This window comes from Panthera pardus, unplaced genomic scaffold, assembly GCF_024362965.1.
Source record: "Panthera pardus isolate Hobbes unplaced genomic scaffold, ASM2436296v1 HiC_scaffold_17, whole genome shotgun sequence".
Classification (NCBI taxonomy): Eukaryota; Metazoa; Chordata; class Mammalia; order Carnivora; family Felidae; genus Panthera; species Panthera pardus.
The window spans coordinates 132,727,189-132,744,879 of NW_026526732.1; the positions used below are offsets into that span (position 1 = coordinate 132,727,189).

The 17,691-nt window shown below is 37.3% G+C and overlaps 1 protein-coding gene across 3 annotated transcripts in view; it reads left to right on the forward strand.

Annotated features, from left to right (window-relative positions):
• GMDS (GDP-mannose 4,6-dehydratase) overlaps positions 1-17,691 on the forward strand; it is a 624,172-nt gene that overhangs the window by 303,012 nt on the left and 303,469 nt on the right. For all 3 annotated transcript variants that reach the window (XM_019419915.2, XM_019419914.2, XM_053904946.1), the window contains exon 7: positions 16,277-16,404. In XM_019419915.2, coding sequence (XP_019275460.1) covers positions 16,277-16,404 — 128 coding nt within the window. The remainder of the gene's footprint in view (positions 1-16,276; positions 16,405-17,691) is intronic.

A 17,691-nucleotide genomic window follows, 5' to 3' on the forward strand; every position in this document is an offset into this window, starting at 1 on the left:
ATTGTGTAAGGAGACACAATTGCTTCATTTTATAGATATTTGTCTTATCCTCCATTTTCTATCAGATGAAAATTTGAATCAAAGCCCTTTTGAAGATTTTCTTACTTTGCAGTCTTTACACTGGAGTGGCTATATGCCAATACTGTTTTTTTTAAGTTACTTTGAACATGAAATTTGTATGAATGGGCTCTGCTTTACTTCTCAAATTTCACTACAATTTTGAGTCAAGATGGAAGCCAAAGAAGAAACTGAATCCTAGAGGGTCAGTGTGAGCAATGTCAAATAGAAGTACGAACATTGTCCTGTGAAATAGCTCTATATGTCAATTCTGAAATACAGCAAACATAATATAGAATGATGTCAGATAAGGCATTTTAATGTCAATAAGTCATTTTGTAAAAATGAGTTGATTTCAAAAATATATATCTCTCTATATTATTCCCATGCTTTTTCATTCTTGTATACATTGCATATATTCTCTCAGAACAAAGTTTGATTGTTCTGCATCAATCCCTTACCTCTCCCCACTCCCTACCTCTTACTGTAGATTGAAGTAAGAGTAGTCTACAGAGGTCCTGAAAAATACGGATGGTGAGAAGAAATTATGACTACAATGTGTCAGAAGAGAGATAAGCTGCCTAGTATGACAGATAATTTCTTCATCATTGACTGGTATCTGTAATGTTATCTTTATGCTTACTGTATACATGTCCCTGTAAAACAAACATACTAGTTTAAGTATCTAATCATTCCCAAGAATCTAGAATTGTGGCAAAAGAAATAGAAGAACTAAGTTCATGATGTACTGTATTTACCAATGAAAAGATACCCTATTCCTTAAACTGTTGAATACTCCTACTTCTTTCTTGTTCAGAAAATGTTTATTGAATACCTATCATGTGATAAGGCCTATACTAGACTCTGGTGAAAGAGATGAAGAACATAATGCTTGTGTTTAAAAAGCTCACGGTGGGGGCACCTGGGTGGCTCAGTCGGTTAAGCGTTCGACTTTGGCTCAGGTCATGATCTTGCGGTTTGTGGGTTCAAGCCCTGCAACAGGCTCTGTGCTAACAGCTCAGAACCTGGAGCCTGCTTCAGATTCAGTGTCTCCCTCTCTTTCTGCCCCGCTTCCCACCTCTCTCTAAAAAAAAATAAACATTTAAAAAAATTAGAAAAAGTAAAAATCTCACAGTGGAGATAAGTAAACTAAAAATTACAATGAAGTGTAATAAAAGCAGGTGGACATATGCAAGGGTGATTGAAGAGTATGGAGGAGGGACAGCTCACCTATTGGTGAGGGGAGGACTCAGGAAATCCTTTCATCAAGGTGATACTTGAAGTATGACAATTGGGGAGCAAAATATGGATAAAGATGTTTCTCACAGAGGAGGCATATGCAGAGAAAGAGAAGGGACCTAGGCTTGCTGAGGAACCTGTACAGTTGGATGCTGCTGGAGAGAATTGTGGGGTAGGAAAGGGGCAGGTGGAGAAGCTAGAAGGTGATGGATGACAGATCACACAGAGATATTGTTACCACGGAAGAAAGAGGGGGTTGTGATCAGATTTTCATTTAGGAACTGTAAGTTTTTAAAACAGACTTCTCTCAAAGCAAGAAGAGCATCTGGTAGGAGGGCTAAATGAAATCTTTCACTGAGTTGGACTTATGCATCTGTGGGGAATCTAGGTTTAGAAATGTCAAAACTCACACTAGGCTTGAGTGAAATAAGTAGAGTTAGATGGCAGGTTGGGTGTATATTACCCAACTGTGGGAATGACAGAGATGTATCTGGCCTGACCTTAGTGACAATTGGAACCAGAAGTCATATATCTTCAGGGTGCTCTCTCTTTGTCTCTTGTCTCCATTTTTCTTTGTCTTGGTTTTGTCTTTTTAAACCACTTTCTTCTATGAAACCAGAACTAGGGTCACTACCAGCTTTAGTCTCACTATGCTCCCTCAACTCTATTTAGAAAAGGCCAAGGGAAGGAGTCTAATTGGCCTGCCATGATGGGGTGCCTGTCCCTCAACCAGTCACTGTAGCTGTGGTTCTTTGGGTCAGCGTGGGTTCCGTTCATGCTTTTGAATAAGTCAGTGCAGTCAGAAAGGCAGAGTCAGTCCACTGCCATTAGGACCAGGCAAAGAAGGAAGGAACACAAAAATGTCCTTCAGGGGCATCTACAAATTAGGCAGCCATCACTATCATGGTCTACTAGAGGCTTGATTTGGAAGTTCTGTAGGAATGTCTGGGAAGTAGAAGCAGTAGGAGTTGGGCAGTTGACTGGCAGATGTGAATGAGAAAGAGTCAAAGGGGATTCCCAAGTAGCTGGGTAGATAGCCCATTCATCAAGCAGTGACATCTAAAAAATCATGTCAGCTGAGGTAAAGGAGACTAGAGTGAGATAAAGGTTATATCCCCTGAGGTGAGTAGGAGGAAAGCCGGATGGAGACTTGCAGATCACATAAAATGATTACCAGCCAGGCAGCAGGAGCTTAGCTTGAGTTGGAGAGCATAATTAGAATAGGTGTGTTCTCCCACAGCACTCAGGCCACAACATAGGAGGAAAGACATTGATATTGATATGAGGTTTTGCAGAGTATGTGAAGTGGAACAGCCAGGAGAGCAAAGGAATTAAGGGTATTAGCAAGAAAATGGTCAAAGTGATGGCTCATTATATGAAAAAGAAGGAAATAAAGACCAAGGAATCTGCATGAACAAGAGACTGGGAGTTCTGTATGCTTGGACAACTGGTATAATGCTGCTGTGAGGATGGACATTGTGGACAGGAGGATAAATCATATAGCAGAGGGAAGTGTTTGTTTAAGATTTGAGAGGGAAATAGAAGCCCTCAGAGGGAACATCTGCACATTTTTTAATCTGAATTTTTGTTCTTTCTACCCTCTCTCCTATGCCCGTGGATGGGCTGTCTGGAGAACTCAACATTCGTCCACTAGGCCCTGTTTGGAATCACCAACCCAAAGGTGTGACACCAGTAATTTTCACCTCTCTCCTGGATCATTTCTATTTCTCCCTCATCACTAGATCTCTCCCTTCAAATGTTACTTTTTCTCCCATCTTGAAATAAAATTTTCTCTCCTCCATTCTGTCTTTAACCCTCTCACCCATCAGATTTCTGACTACATTCCTCTGAGGCTCTCTGATCAGGGTCGCCAGTCACCTTGAGTCTGCCATACCCATTGGTCATTTTTCCATCTGTCCCCTGTCTTCCTCCCTGACCTACAGTCGTGGTGATTAACAACCTCCTGGGCACGCGCTTTCCAGACTTTCCGGATTCTTCCCTGCTCTTGTTTTCCTTCAGCCTCACTGCTTCCTCCTCATCTGTTTGACCTCTAAATGTTGTAGTGTCAGTGGATTCGGTTCTTGGACCATTTCTGTTTTCTTGCTCACTTCCCTCTCTTGGTGGTCTCAGCCGGTTTCAGGACTTGAAATACCATCCACACATCAATGGTTCCCAAATGTGTGCTTTCACCTAGACCCTCCTCAGGAGGCCAGACTCATATATTCACTTTGACTTTAGATGAAGACTCACCCTGTCTCATCATGATTTAAATATTTCATGTTTATTAGTTCTCTGATAGTTTCGTCAGTGTATCAAATGAATGGAGAGACTTAAAATAACACAGTGTATCTGTGGGTAAGGTTAGCGTTTATATATAAATTTGTTTTAATTTTGTGGGATTTTGTCTTTGTCCGGATTCGTTTGTTTGACTAAGGCAGTGATTCTCAAGGAGGGGGGCAGTTTGTTTCCCCAGGGGACATTTGGCAATGTCTGGAGACATTTTTGGTTGCCACTGCTGAGAAGGGGGTGCTACTAGCATCTCTTGGGTAACAGCCAGGAATGCTGCTAAACACTCTGCAATGTACAGGTCAGCCCCAAATGTCAATAGTGCTAAAGCTGAGAAACCCTGAAAATGAAGATTTGTGAATTTGAATCATCTTAATCTCGGTAGAAAAGGCATTGAACATTTGATGCAAAGAGCAAAGTAGCTTGAATCTTTCTCTTTAAACATATATTTATGAATAATTGCCAAAAGGTGGTAGCTATCCTCGACAAATGCACGTTGTGAATGGTCCTCTTGTAAGCCTGAGATTCCTTTAAGCATGCCTGTTGGATTTTGAGTACCTGCAGTTAAATAGTGTTGCTCTTGGCAGGACTTGGTGAGCAAATGAGGTATGAGCTCTCTGATCTCTGCAGTCTGCTCAGTCAGCCATGACCTTCCCAGTGTCTCTTCTTTCTACACCCTGTCTGCAGCGAGCCACGGCCCAGGCAGTTCCCAGTGGGGTGGCCAGAGACTACCACAGGGGGGGAATGCAGGGCCCCAGGGCGGAGGTTCATGAGGGGTTCAGGATAAATTGGAATGATTTCTGTTTTGCAATGAATAGCATCCAAACGGGCTTTGTACTTTATCTAACTCCAAAAAAATCTTTAAATCTACAGCTTTTGGATGAAGTACTGGGCAATGAAATAAAACTTTTCTTAGAGAAATTGTGGTTACTTCACATACTATTTGGATGCTGACAGGGATAGATTTTGCATGTATTTATATGTATGTCTTCAGCATACATATTTGTGTATACATGTGCACGTACTAACAATGAAAATTGCCACACAATCACAGCTACTTTGCTTCTTGGGAGTTAGACAGTATAATGGCAGGGCCAGAATGAAGCAGTTTTGTTTAATGTGGTAAGCAGAATTATCCCTCATAGGAATTACTGTATCTCCCTCAATGTTTCTTCCCTTAGTTCTATTTGATCATCATAAAATGTCCATTGTTGTATTTTGTATGTTATAAAAACAAAAATAAAAACAAAACCTCTGTTTTGTACAGAGGGTAGTACATTGTGGTAAAGATGGTGATTTAACAGATGATCTAATTCTTTAATTGCAATAAGTATGCTGCTATTCATGTCTTAAAGTTTAATGCTGATAATTTATGATATATGTTATAAATTTTGTCAGTTCTTCTTTTCCTTAAAATTTTGGTTTAGAAGATATTTGACTATAAATATTATTGGTATATTTTACGGTATTATAGTAAAAAGTTTAACAAGGCATATGTGCGTATACATACTCACACATACATTGATGTAAGGATTAGATATAAGAACAAAGCCAGGAAATTAGGAATTTGGCTTTAGTTCTATATCTGAGCTGCCTCCTGTGTGTTGGTGCTGGAATGATCTCACAGCAGGTCTTAATCATCTGTTCTCACAGGAAGTGAGGCCCAGTGTAAAGGGGAAGAACCACAAGACAAGACGATATTCTAGTTCAGAATTTCATAAGGAAAAAAAAAAGCATATTTGCCTGTTGTGTGAAAAAAATTATTAAAAGTAATCATATTTGAGCCAAAGACATACATACATACATATTGAACAGGCATACTCCGTTTAAAAGAAAACATAAAAATAAATTTTTTCTGAATGTCTAGTATGAAAATAAAAATAAATATGTGTTGGGTGGAACAGTTATTTGCTTTGCATCCAGCTATACAGAGCAAATAATTTCTTTTAATATCTTTATTTCTCTAAATCTGTCTTCATCTTCCTGACAATTGCCTCCCAACTGTAGGTGGGGACCACTAGGGACCCCAAAGTGGTATCCAGTCCTGTTTACCTAGTTTTAATAGACCTTTAGGTAATGTCCAACCTCTTTAATTAGAAGGCTCAGTTTTGGCCTTAGACAGCAACAAACTAGAAGAGCAGAACCTTATTAACCTGGGCACAGTGGAAGGGGATGAAAGGTTGTAGAGGTTAGCATCTCCTGACTTCCATCAGAAACACACATAGACCCTCTCAGGAGGAAACAGTCATTCTCAGACATGTCCTCTGGTTTCCAGCAGATTAAGATTACTAAGTATGAACTCTGAGTGTCATCAAATGCACAAGGAAACAAGCTACCATCAGTCATATTCAGCAGGAGAAAAACAAGAAATTAGCCCCCCCAAGAACTTTAAATAGTGGCATTATCAAATTCAGAATATAAAATTACTAAGATATCTCTAGGTAAATAAATTGATAAATCATAAAAAATAAATAAGCAGCAACAGAATATAGAACTGCCCAGGCAGATTTGAAAAAGAACCAAAGAGAACTTTAGACATAAAAACAAAAATAATTATGGAAACAAAGAATTGTATGGCTGACTTTAAAATATTAGACTGCTGAAGGAAAATTAAATGGATCTCAGGAAATTACCCAGAACATTGCAGAGAAGGATAAAGAGGTGAAAATTATTAAAATAAATAAATAAACAAACAAATAAAAGAAGGTGGAGAAGAAAGGAAAGAGAAAGAAGAGGAAGAAAGAAATTAAGATTTTGGAAGGCAAAATAAGAATGTCTAACATTCCTTCCCAGAAGCAAATAGTAAGAGAAAAGAAAACAGAATAGAGTGATGAAGAGGCAATATTGGAAGCGATGGTTACTGAGAGATTTCCAGACCTGCTATAAGAGACACTGTTAAGTGTTGTGTGCATCATGCAGAAAACGTATCTAGACACATTGAATTGAAATTCTGGGATACCAGAGGCAAAGAGAGAATCTTTAATGGGAGGAAGAAAGATGACCTACTAAGGAATAATAGAATGACCTCACACTTACCATAGCAAAAAATGGAAACCAGAAGACAATGGAATAATACCTCTAGCATGCTCAAAGAAAATAGTTTGCACCCTGCAGTTGTGAAATTAGCAAAATTATCTTTCAAATATGAGCCAATTTCTCTACATTAAAGGGATTTCAAAAGGATACATTTTCAAAAGAAAGGAAATTATGCCAGAAGGAAGATTCAAGAAGGAATGATGAAAAGGGAAATTGGTAAATATGGGAATATGCATGGCATTTCCAGTCCAAAATTATAAATAGATGTGTATTCTCTGAAGGAGAGACTCTGGGAGCTATTCAGATTAACTGAGGCAAACTTAAGAGTTACAATAGAGAAGAAACTTATTTTATCACCTTTAAATTAATCTTTTGCAACCAGATACTGTTTGTTGTGCTCATGAAAGATATATCATTCTCTTAAGATGTTATTAAAATAATATAACAGTGCTTGATTTATGTTTTATAATTTTCTCAAATGTTCTAATCTGTGATCCTTATAGTGGATTGAGTGATCCCAAAAAGATCTGCCTACTTCTTAATTCCAGAAACTTGTGAATGTGATCTTATTTGGAAAAAGGGTCTTTACAGATATAATTAAATGAAGGATCTTGAGACGAGGAGATCATCCTGAATTACCAGGGTAAACTTTAAATTCAATGACAAGTGTTCTTATAAGAAACAGAAGAGGCAAAGACATAGATGTACAGGAGAGGATGGTGTAAAGATGGAGGAAGAGATTGTAGCCAGAAGCCAAGAATCAAGAATGCCTGGAACCAGAAAGAGGCAAAGGAAGGTTTATCCCCTAGACTTCCCAGAAGGAACTTGGCCCTGTTCAATTCCAGACTTGTATTTCCAAAACTGTGAAAGAATAAATTTCAGTTGTTTTAAGCCCCCTAGTTTGTAGTAAATTGTTATGGCAGCCACAGGAAAGTCATACAGTCCCTAAAGGTTAAACTTTTCTCAAACAAAATAAAATGAAACAAACAAACAAACAAACAAAAACCAAATTCAATTAAAAATGTAATTGTCTGCTGTATTACAGTATTGAAGCCAGTTTCTCTAGGCATGCCATCTTCTTCCCTTGTTTGTCTTTGAGATGGCATCTGGCTATCTGGGACACAGATGTGGCTTATTTGACTTGGTGTTGACAAGGAGGCAACTGGAATCCTCAGGCCCACATGGTACGCTCGGCACACTGCTGATCTCAGTTGCAGAGCTGCTGATACAAGCCATTCCCTTGCCTAATGGCCAGGGAGGCGGCAGGCTTGGCTCTTTTTTGGTGTCTGCTGCTTATAAAATTCAGGGGCTTCTCTTTCCATAGGCTCCTGGAGTGAGTTAGCCTCATCCCATCCTTCATTGGCATGGTGGACTATTGACCCACTACATGTAAGATGTAGTCCATATCCTACGGGTTTTACCTCCAAGCCTCAACTACAGAGCATCCTCCCTCACCGCCTCCAGCCCACTCAGGGCTGCAGGGCAGGCCTGTTGGCTCTCACACCACTGCCCATGCCCTGTAAGAGAGCCTCATAATACTGCTTCATGTATCTTGATGCAGCTATCCCAGGTCAGTCTGGGTGGCATCCTAAGGAGATCTCTCCAGAGTCTCCAGCATGAAGTAGGTTGAAGTCTCCTCCTCTTGATGATTTCTTCAATATAATTTACTTGTTATCCCACAGAAGCTAGGTTGGAACATTGCCTCTGCTGGTGTCCTCCACTGCCCGGGGTGGCCTGGGCACCCCCCACCTGCTAGCTCTTTTCATCCTTTTTACAAGAACCACAGGCCACATGCCTGCCCATCAGAATGTGTGAGAAACTTTGGGTTGTGACCACTCTTGGTTTTTGATACACTAAACTTATTTAGAAAATTACTTTTCCATGACCTTATTTTCAAACTTACTCTCTTGTTACGGAATCCTATTTTGAATGATAGGGATGAATATTAACTCTTTCTTTTTGACTATTTGATACAGTTCTGTTCTTTCTCCAGACTTGGGCTAACTGTGGAGAAGGTCACATAAAGACAAATGTGGAAGAAAAAGATTTTACTATTTTAAAAGATTTATCACAGTAAAAATATCCAAGACAATAAACATTTATAGCTAATAGAAGTACTTTACAATGATATAGAGTTATACAGCCTTTAAACTAAGTATCTTACTAGGTCCTTAGAGTGGATTATTATCCCATTTTATAGATAAAGCAACTGAAAAGTTAAAATGCTTATTTAAGGTAATGGCACTTATAAAGGGAACAGAACTATTAATAACTCATAGAGTATATAACCCTACTTCCAGTGTTACACTTCCAAGGCCATGTCCTTTGCCTCAGCTCGGACATTAAAGCTAAAGCCTATTTCTAGGTCCTGAGGTGGTATTCCAGTCATGTTCTTAGCCCAGAGCCCTCAATGTCCACCCAGACATGTGCTTTGGAGCTTTCCCTTCACTTGAGTACTTTTTTGAGACTCAGCTTTGAATTTAAATTAATAATACTAATGCTTTATCCAGCATATCTTGGTGTTTTTTAATGTGGCAGTTTTTCTTATATGCAACATTGGCAAAACAGAAATTCTGTTCTTTTCATTCTATCTGTGCTAGAACTCATGATCTCAGACTTAGAACTAAGATTTGGACTAAAATTCATCTTAATTTTTTTTCTTATGGATATACATTTATGTGACCACTCTTTTTTTCTATGTTAATGAGTTTACATTGACAAAGTAACGTTCAGTGGTTTAAGAAATGTTTATTAGTGCTTTCATTGTGTGAGTCTGTACATTTGACTTTGACTATTTACCTCAATTCTCAACTTTAGATTTTCAAAATCAGAGAATTAAGAGACCTCGTCATAAAAGATGTAAGAAATATGAACTTTCATTCATGCTTAGTTATAGATACCACTAACATTGTAATGTAATAATTATCATAATAGCTAACATTTATTGAGAACTTGCTAATCATATCACCTTGATTTTCTCACTTAAACATCAAATCTACATGGTAAGTATTGTTATTATCCTTGTTTTACAAATGAGGACATGATGATACTAATTCCTTACATTTCAGTAATGATTATGTTCTACAGTGTTGTTTCAGATACAGGAACATTTGACATGGCACATATCACTATATTGATAGTTTACAGAACAGACTGTAACTTCAGAGCCGTTAAATGGTTTGTGCAAGATCACATAGCCAGTAGCTATCAGAGCTGGCCTTTGGTCAGTTCATTGGGCTAACTTTTCATTTCTTGACACTAAGGTCTTCTAGTTTAAGGCTCTTAGAAATCAAGTGTACATTTAAAATAATTACGAGAGGTCCATTATCCACGTGTTATAATGCACAACCACTTAAATAATCTCATCTGAGGAAGGATACCTCCTGCATTGCACTGTGGCTTAGTGAAATCAGCACAGGTGGGAAAGCAAGCCAGACAGGCTTGGATCAGGCTTACCTGCTTGTCCTGACTGTTGGGCAGTTTTGCTCAGCCTCTCTGCCTGTCTTTCTCCACCTGCACACTTGGGATGGTTTGTCAAAGTGGCCTCTAAGGTCTCATTCTAATATATAATTATTTTTATGGTTCTCTCCCAAAAACAGCAGGTGATAAGGAGTAAAAATGAAGAGAGCAAATTTAAAAAAATAATAATTTTAAGCCTCTCCAAAAACTAATTAGTGAAGCATATGATAACAACAATGTTTAAAATTAATCTGAAAATGAAATTAAAGAAAACAATTCCATTTACGATAACATCAAAGGAACAAATTTAACAAAATGAAAGCAAAACTTATTTTCTGGAAACTTCAAAACATCGCTGAAAGAAATTTCAAAAGGCCTAAGTAAATAGAAAGACATCCTGTGTTCATAAATTGGAAGACATGATATGGTTAAGATGACAGTATTCTTTCTTCATATTGTCCTGCAGATTCAACACAATCCCTATCAAAATCTCCAGTGGCTTTTTTTTTTTTTTTTGCAGAAATTAACCAGCTGAATATAAAATTCACAAAGAAATTCAAGGGACTAAGAATAAGTAAAACAATGTTTAAAAAAAAACAAAGTCAGAAAACTCACACTTACTGATTTTAAAACTTACCATAAATCTAAAGTAATTAAGAATGTGGGATACTGTCATGAGGATAGATACGTAGATCAATGGAAAAGAATTGAAAGTCGGAAATAAACTCACACATTTACGATTAATTGATTTTTCACATAAGGTGCCAGGACAATACAAAGGAGGAAAAAATAACCTTTCTAATAGATGGGGCCAGGACAGTTGTATATCCACATACAAATGAATGGAGTTGAACCCTTTTCATCACACCATACGCTAAAATTAACTGAAAAATTAATCAGAGGCCTAAATGTAAAAACAAAGTCTGTAAAAATTTACTTTAAAAAATACGAGAAAATCTTTATGATCTTGGGTTAGGCAAAGTCTTCTTGGATATGACACCTAAAGCTCGTATTACTCCAAAATAGACAAATTGGGCTTCATCAAAATTAAAAAACAAACAAAAACTTTTCCACTTCAAAGGACACCATTAAGAAAGTGAAAAGAGAAGCTATAGAATGTGAGAAAGTATTTGGAAATTATATATCTAATAAAGGACTTGGATCCAGAATATGTAAAAAAAAAAAAAAAAAAAAAAAAAAAAAGTCTTACAACTCAATAGTAAAAACACAACCAACACAATTAAACAATGGGCAAAGGATCTGAATAGACATTTCTCCAAAGAAGGTATACAGATGGCCAATAGCATGTAAAAATACAGATGCCCAATCTCATTAGTCATCAGAGAAATGCAAATCAAAACCATGCTGAGATAACACTCACTATTCACTAGGAAGACTATTACCAGAAAAGATAAACTGTAACAAGTGTTGGGAAGGATGTGGAGAAATGAGAACCCAGTTTACTGCTGGTGTAAAATGGCAGATACTTTTGAGAACAGTTTGACATTTCCTCAGTAGGTTAAATGTAGAGTTGCCCTGTAACCCAGTAATTCCACCTGTAGGTGTATACCCAAGAGAAATGAAAACATGATGTCGGTACAAAAACTTCTACATAAGTGTTCATAAGCATTCGTCACAATCACCAAAAGATTGAAACAACCCAATGTGTACCTTCTGACTGATGAATGAATAATGTGGTATATCCACATAATAAAATATTATTTGGCCATAAAGAAAGAATGAAGTACTGATTTATGCTGTAACATAGATGAGCCTTGAAAATGTTCGCTAAAATGAAGCCAGTCACAAAAGACCAAAAATTAGTCTGTTTATATATGAAGTGTTCAGAATAAGCAAATCTGTAGTGACAGAGCAGATAAGTGGTTGCTTAGGGCAAGAGGCCTTTGGGGAAAATGAGAAGTGACTGCCTAAGTGTTTTTTGGGGGTGCTAAAATGTTCTGAAATGTTAGTAATGGTGGCTGTATACTTTGTAAATGTATTAAAAGCCATTCAATAATACACTTTAAATGAATGGGTTATATAGTATGTGAATTATATCTCAAGAAAGCTATTATAAAGAATAACATTAAGAAATTAATATTTGAAACTGTCCCATTTACAATTGCACCAAGAACCATAAAATACCTAGGAATAAACCTAACCAAAGATGTAAAAGATCATTATGATGAAAATTATAGAAAGGTTATGAAGGAAATAGAAGACACAAAGAAATGGAAAAACATTCCATGCTCATGGATTGGAAGAATAAATATTATTAAAATGTCAATACTACCCAAAGCTATGTATACATTCAATGCAATCCCAATCAGAATTGTACCGGCATTCTTCTCAAAGCTAGAACAATCCTAAAATTTGTATGGAACCACAAAAGACCCCAAATAGCCAAAGTTATATTGAAGAAGAAAACCAAAGTGGGAGGCATCACAATCCCAGACTTTAGCCTGTATTACAAAGCTGTAATCATCAAGACAGTATGGTACTGGCATAAAAACAGACACATAGACCAATGGAATAGAATAGAGACCCCAGAATTGGACCCACAAATGTATGGCCAACTGATCTTTGACAAAACAGGAAAAGAATATCCAAGGGAAGAAAGTCTCTTTAGCAAATGGTGCTGGGAGAACTGGACAGCAACATGCAGAAGAATGAAACTAGACCACTTCCTTATATCATACACAAAAGTAAACTCAAAATGGATGAAAAGCCTAAATGTGAGACAGGAAACCATCAAAACCTTAGAGGAGAAAGCAGTCAACAACCTCTTTGACCTCAGCCACAGCAATTTCTTACTCAACACATCTCCAAAGGCAAGGGAATTAAAAGCAAAAAGGAACTATTGGGACCTCATCAAGATAAAACATTTCTGCACTTCACAGGAAACAATCAACAAAATTAAAAGGCAACCAACAGAATGGGAAAAGATATTTGCAAATGACATATCGGATAAAGGGTTAGTATCCAAAATTTATAAAGAACTTACTAAACTCAACACCGGAAAAGCAAATAATCCTGTGAAGAAATGGGCAGAAGACATGAATAGACACTTTTCCAGAAAAGACATCCAGATGGCCAACAGACACATGAAACGATGCTCAACATCACTCATCATCATGGAAATACAAATCAAAACCACAGAGATACCACCTCACACTGGTCAGAGTGGCTAAAATGAACAAATCAGGAAACCTCAGTTGCTGGCGAGGATGTGGAGAAACGGGAACCCTCTTGCACTGTTGGTGGGAATGCAAACTGGTGCAGCTGCTCTGGAAAACAGTGTGGAGATTCCTAAAAAAATTAAAAATAGAACTATCCTATGACCCAACAATAGCAGTACTAGGAATTTACCCAAGGGATACAGGAATGCTAATGCATCGGGGCACATGTACCCTAATGTTTAAAGCAGCACTTTAAACAATAGCCAAATCATGGAGAGAGCCTAAATGTCCATCAACTGATGAATGGATAAAGAAGATGGGGTTTATATACACAGTGGAATACTACTTGGCAATGAGAAAGAATGAAATCATGCCATTTGCAATAACATGGGTGGGACTGGAAGGTATTATGGTGACTGAAATAAGTCAGTCAGAGGAGGACAAATATCATATGTTTTCACTCATATGTGGAACTTGAGAAACTTAACAGAAGACCATGGGGGAAGGCAGGGGGAAAAATAGATACAGAGAGAGAGGAAGGCAAACCACAAGAAATCTTAAATACAGAGAACAAACTGAAGGTGATGGGGGTGGGAGAGAGGAAAAATGGGTGATGGGCATTGAGCAGGGCACTCCACAGTTGGGATGTGCACTGGGTGTTGTATGTAAGCCAGTTTAACAATAAATCATATTTAAAAATTACATTTTGAGAACTACATATTCAAATAAACTTGACCATTATCCAAGACAACTTTTGGATGCAGATAAGGAAGGTTCCACATCTCCTAGCAAGACATTCTGTCCCGTCAAGGAGGGAACCTGGGCTTTATAATTTTACAGTCACTGATGTAAATCTGTTTTAAAATGGTCAGTTTGCATAGGTTCTTTGAATCTCAGTTTCTTCGCCTACAAAATGGGGGTAATGACAGTTCTTAGTTCTCGGGTTTGTCTGAAAACTAAATGAGTTTTTTCATCTAAAGAGCTCAGTGCGGTGCTAAAAGTGATAGCCATTGTTAGAGGTCTTGAGGTCATGATCATTGCAGGCTTGTGATAAGGATTTAAAGACAGGCCTGCTGGAAACCCCTGCACTGCCTTTGCATGTGCCTGGAGCACTGTCCTTGTCTCACAGCTAATTAGTTGCTTCATGAGCTCATGAGGAGACTCCATGCAGGCTGCTTCTCTGGTGGGTGTTTCCTGACCACATCCAGCTACTGAGTTACCAGATTTGACTGTTTTTGTTCTTGCAAATCTGTCATCTCACTTCTGGCAGCACTGATTTGTCTATCTTACCCTCTCTCTACTACTTTGAGTAGCTGCTACTGCATCACTCCCAAGTTCCCCAGCTCAGTGCTTAGTGCTTGATAGGTACTCAGTTAATACTATTTGAAAGAATAAATAGGGAAGGACAGGACCTAGATGCATTGAACATGGTCACATGCTTCCATTTGACCCCTAAACATTTGCTTACTAGTAAAGAGAATAATCTGAACTATTTTTTGTTGGGAACTTTATTTAGTGATATGGCATCACTAGTTTATCTAGTATATTTGTAATGATAGTATAGTCCTGATATTAAAAGAAAAAGGCAGACATCAAGAAATCTACATTTAATTATAAATTTAATTTTATTTGTTACAAGTCAGTGGAGAATAAAAGATTGTTAATGGGTAGCAGATTGAGAAGGATTGCACCTATTTAATATTTCTTCATTTTGAAAGTCTGGTTTTTGAAGGAGCTCTGTTTTATAAACTGCCATGGAAAGTTGAAACTTTGGATTTATTAATGTACTCTATGAGCTGCTAAGAAAAACTTAAAATTTAGATTTCCATAGAAATCCCATTGTCATCTTTAATGATGGCATTGGTATAAATGCATATACCAAATTTTTGTAGTCAGTGATCTAGTATATGTTGGCACTTGCCCTGGGCCATGTTCTTGCCAAAATTTAGTAAACCTATTTAGAAAAATTCCCCTTATCACTGTGCCAGTTTCTCTAGAAACCAAAAGCTTTCATCATAACTAACCTCCCTGCTTAATCTGCAAAAGAACAAAGCTAAAGTTATTGAAATGTGACAAATTGTGATAGTAATCTATCTAAACTGTATGAAGCCATCATTGACTTTATGTGTATTATTACCTTGAGAATTTGGTGCTTTGTGCTAACCTTACCTAGAAACAGAGCCATGGGTAAAATCATCTCCAAAGTGTCTTTTATTTTGTCCTTCTCTATAATCTTTTAAAAAGTAGAACCTTTCATTAAGACCAGAGAACATAAAACAATTTCAGTTCTTTCTTCAATTCATGGCACCTTTCCTCCAATCATTTCAAAATATTTATGCAGAATTCAGGAGCCCATTTCTGTAGATAGCACTTAAGTGAATTTGGAAGGTGGCATTTCAGTAAGTATAGTAGAGAGAAACTTTTGAGTTGGAACTGTGTCATAATTTATAACTGGATAGGTTTGCAAGTTTCCAAAGAAGAATGATCACCACTTAGTGGCAACCCAAATGCATTTCTTGTTTGTTTCCTGTAACTGGTTATAGCCTGTGAGCTACTCCTCTCCCTTTCCCCATGAGCTCCAAAATAGCTTTATTAATAGGAACATACGTTGTTTATGTTCTTAAAAAAAATCAGGGTGGTCTTAGATGTCTGTCTTCCATTCTGGCATTTCCCTTTGTACAACCCTTTTGAATTTTCTGTTTAAAAACTGGCATTCCAATAGCTTTTCTTTGGCCTAATGCCTGGGTCACATATTGCAGCAGCAAATTAGGAATGTTAAGACGTCCCCCAAAGAAAAATGTTTGTTATGAAAGTAGAGCTGATGTGACACATAGAATTAGAGCTTCTTAACTTATCTAAATGACAGTTAGTGATCATTTTCTTTCATTCTTATTTTAAAGGAGGGGGAATGGGGGAGAATGAAAGAAATGCCTAGAGGCTGAGATTGGATTTGGTTCACCAAACTGTTAAATGTCAAATGTACTATCTGATAATACATACATCATTTTATCTCTTTTTAGGAGCTAATTTTGTTACTAGAAAAATTAGCCGGTCAGTGGCTAAGATTTACCTTGGACAACTGGAATGTTTCAGCTTGGGAAATCTGGATGCCAAGCGAGATTGGGGCCATGCCAAGGACTATGTAGAGGTAGGAACTGACTCATTATGTTCTTAAAAATACCTGTATCAGTTGGTGTTTTCAATGCCAGGCCTCTGGTGGAAAAGCATGACCTAGAAGAAGTGGTAGCATATAAAATTTTGCTAATGCAGATATATTTACACTCACACTGCGTTCATTTTAAGGCTCCATGGTTCCATTTTACATGTAGATGACACTGAATGTTACTTGAATGTGGAAACCTTTCACAATTGTTCTTTCCATCATTAAAATGAAGGTGTCAGTCAGTTGTTCCGAGGATGGTTGAAAAATGTTTGAGTAGTATTCTTTCCTTCCTAAAGCCTCTATCTCCTCACTTTGTGCACCTTCTCCCTCCTGCCTACTCAAAAGCCATATAACTGTGAAAAAAAATTTAGGTATACAGGTACAGTTCTCAGAGCTTCAGGAAATACTCCCTAATTTCAGTTTGTATAATCTAAGACTTTGAGGTTTACATTATTCTACTAAAGTACTCTAAGAGTGAAATTCTTGCAGAGGTTTTGGTTTCTGCTGCTTGAGTGTCTGGTTATTACCCTACATACTTCTCAATGTGTGACTTTACACACCAATGAATTTTGTTTATTAAATAGAGATAGAGTTGTTAATAATGATAATATTGCATAATACTGGATATAGTTGAAGGGAAATTCAAATTCTCACTCTTGGGATTTATCTGCACATTAAATTCTGGTCTGAATTAGATGTGTTACATGTGTAAGTAGTGTGATTTTTCTTTAAGCAAATGGTTATATTTTACCTTTCCCTGATCAGTATCCTTTTAAATATACATGGCTCTTTCTGTGGCCAGACATGAAGGAGCATGTTGGTGACATTGTCTTTTTCCCTGGAGTCTGTTTGTCCTTGTTTAGGTGCTTACAGATTTCCTGTGCTCAGGAGACTATTTCTGTCCTTAATGATTCGTCTCTGGGAAACCGGATCTGGCTTCCTTGTTCATTGATGCGATTCAAAAAGAAACTTGAACGTTTACTAAAGAAAGCAAACAAGTAGTTTACTTGCTAACACAGAGATTAGTTTCAGGTGTTATTATTTTTGTTCATAACAATTAAAAATGGGTACTTGTACACCTAATACTGATTTATATTATGGATGAAGAACAGCTTTGATTTTAAATTTTGAACAGCATAACATTTAGATAATTTCGGTATGTTCTTTGAAGCTGTCATTACAAAGAGGCATTTTATGACAATAGACATTAGGTACATTCTAAGAACATTTCATTAAAAAATGTATAAGACCACCTTTTCAGAAATTTAAGAA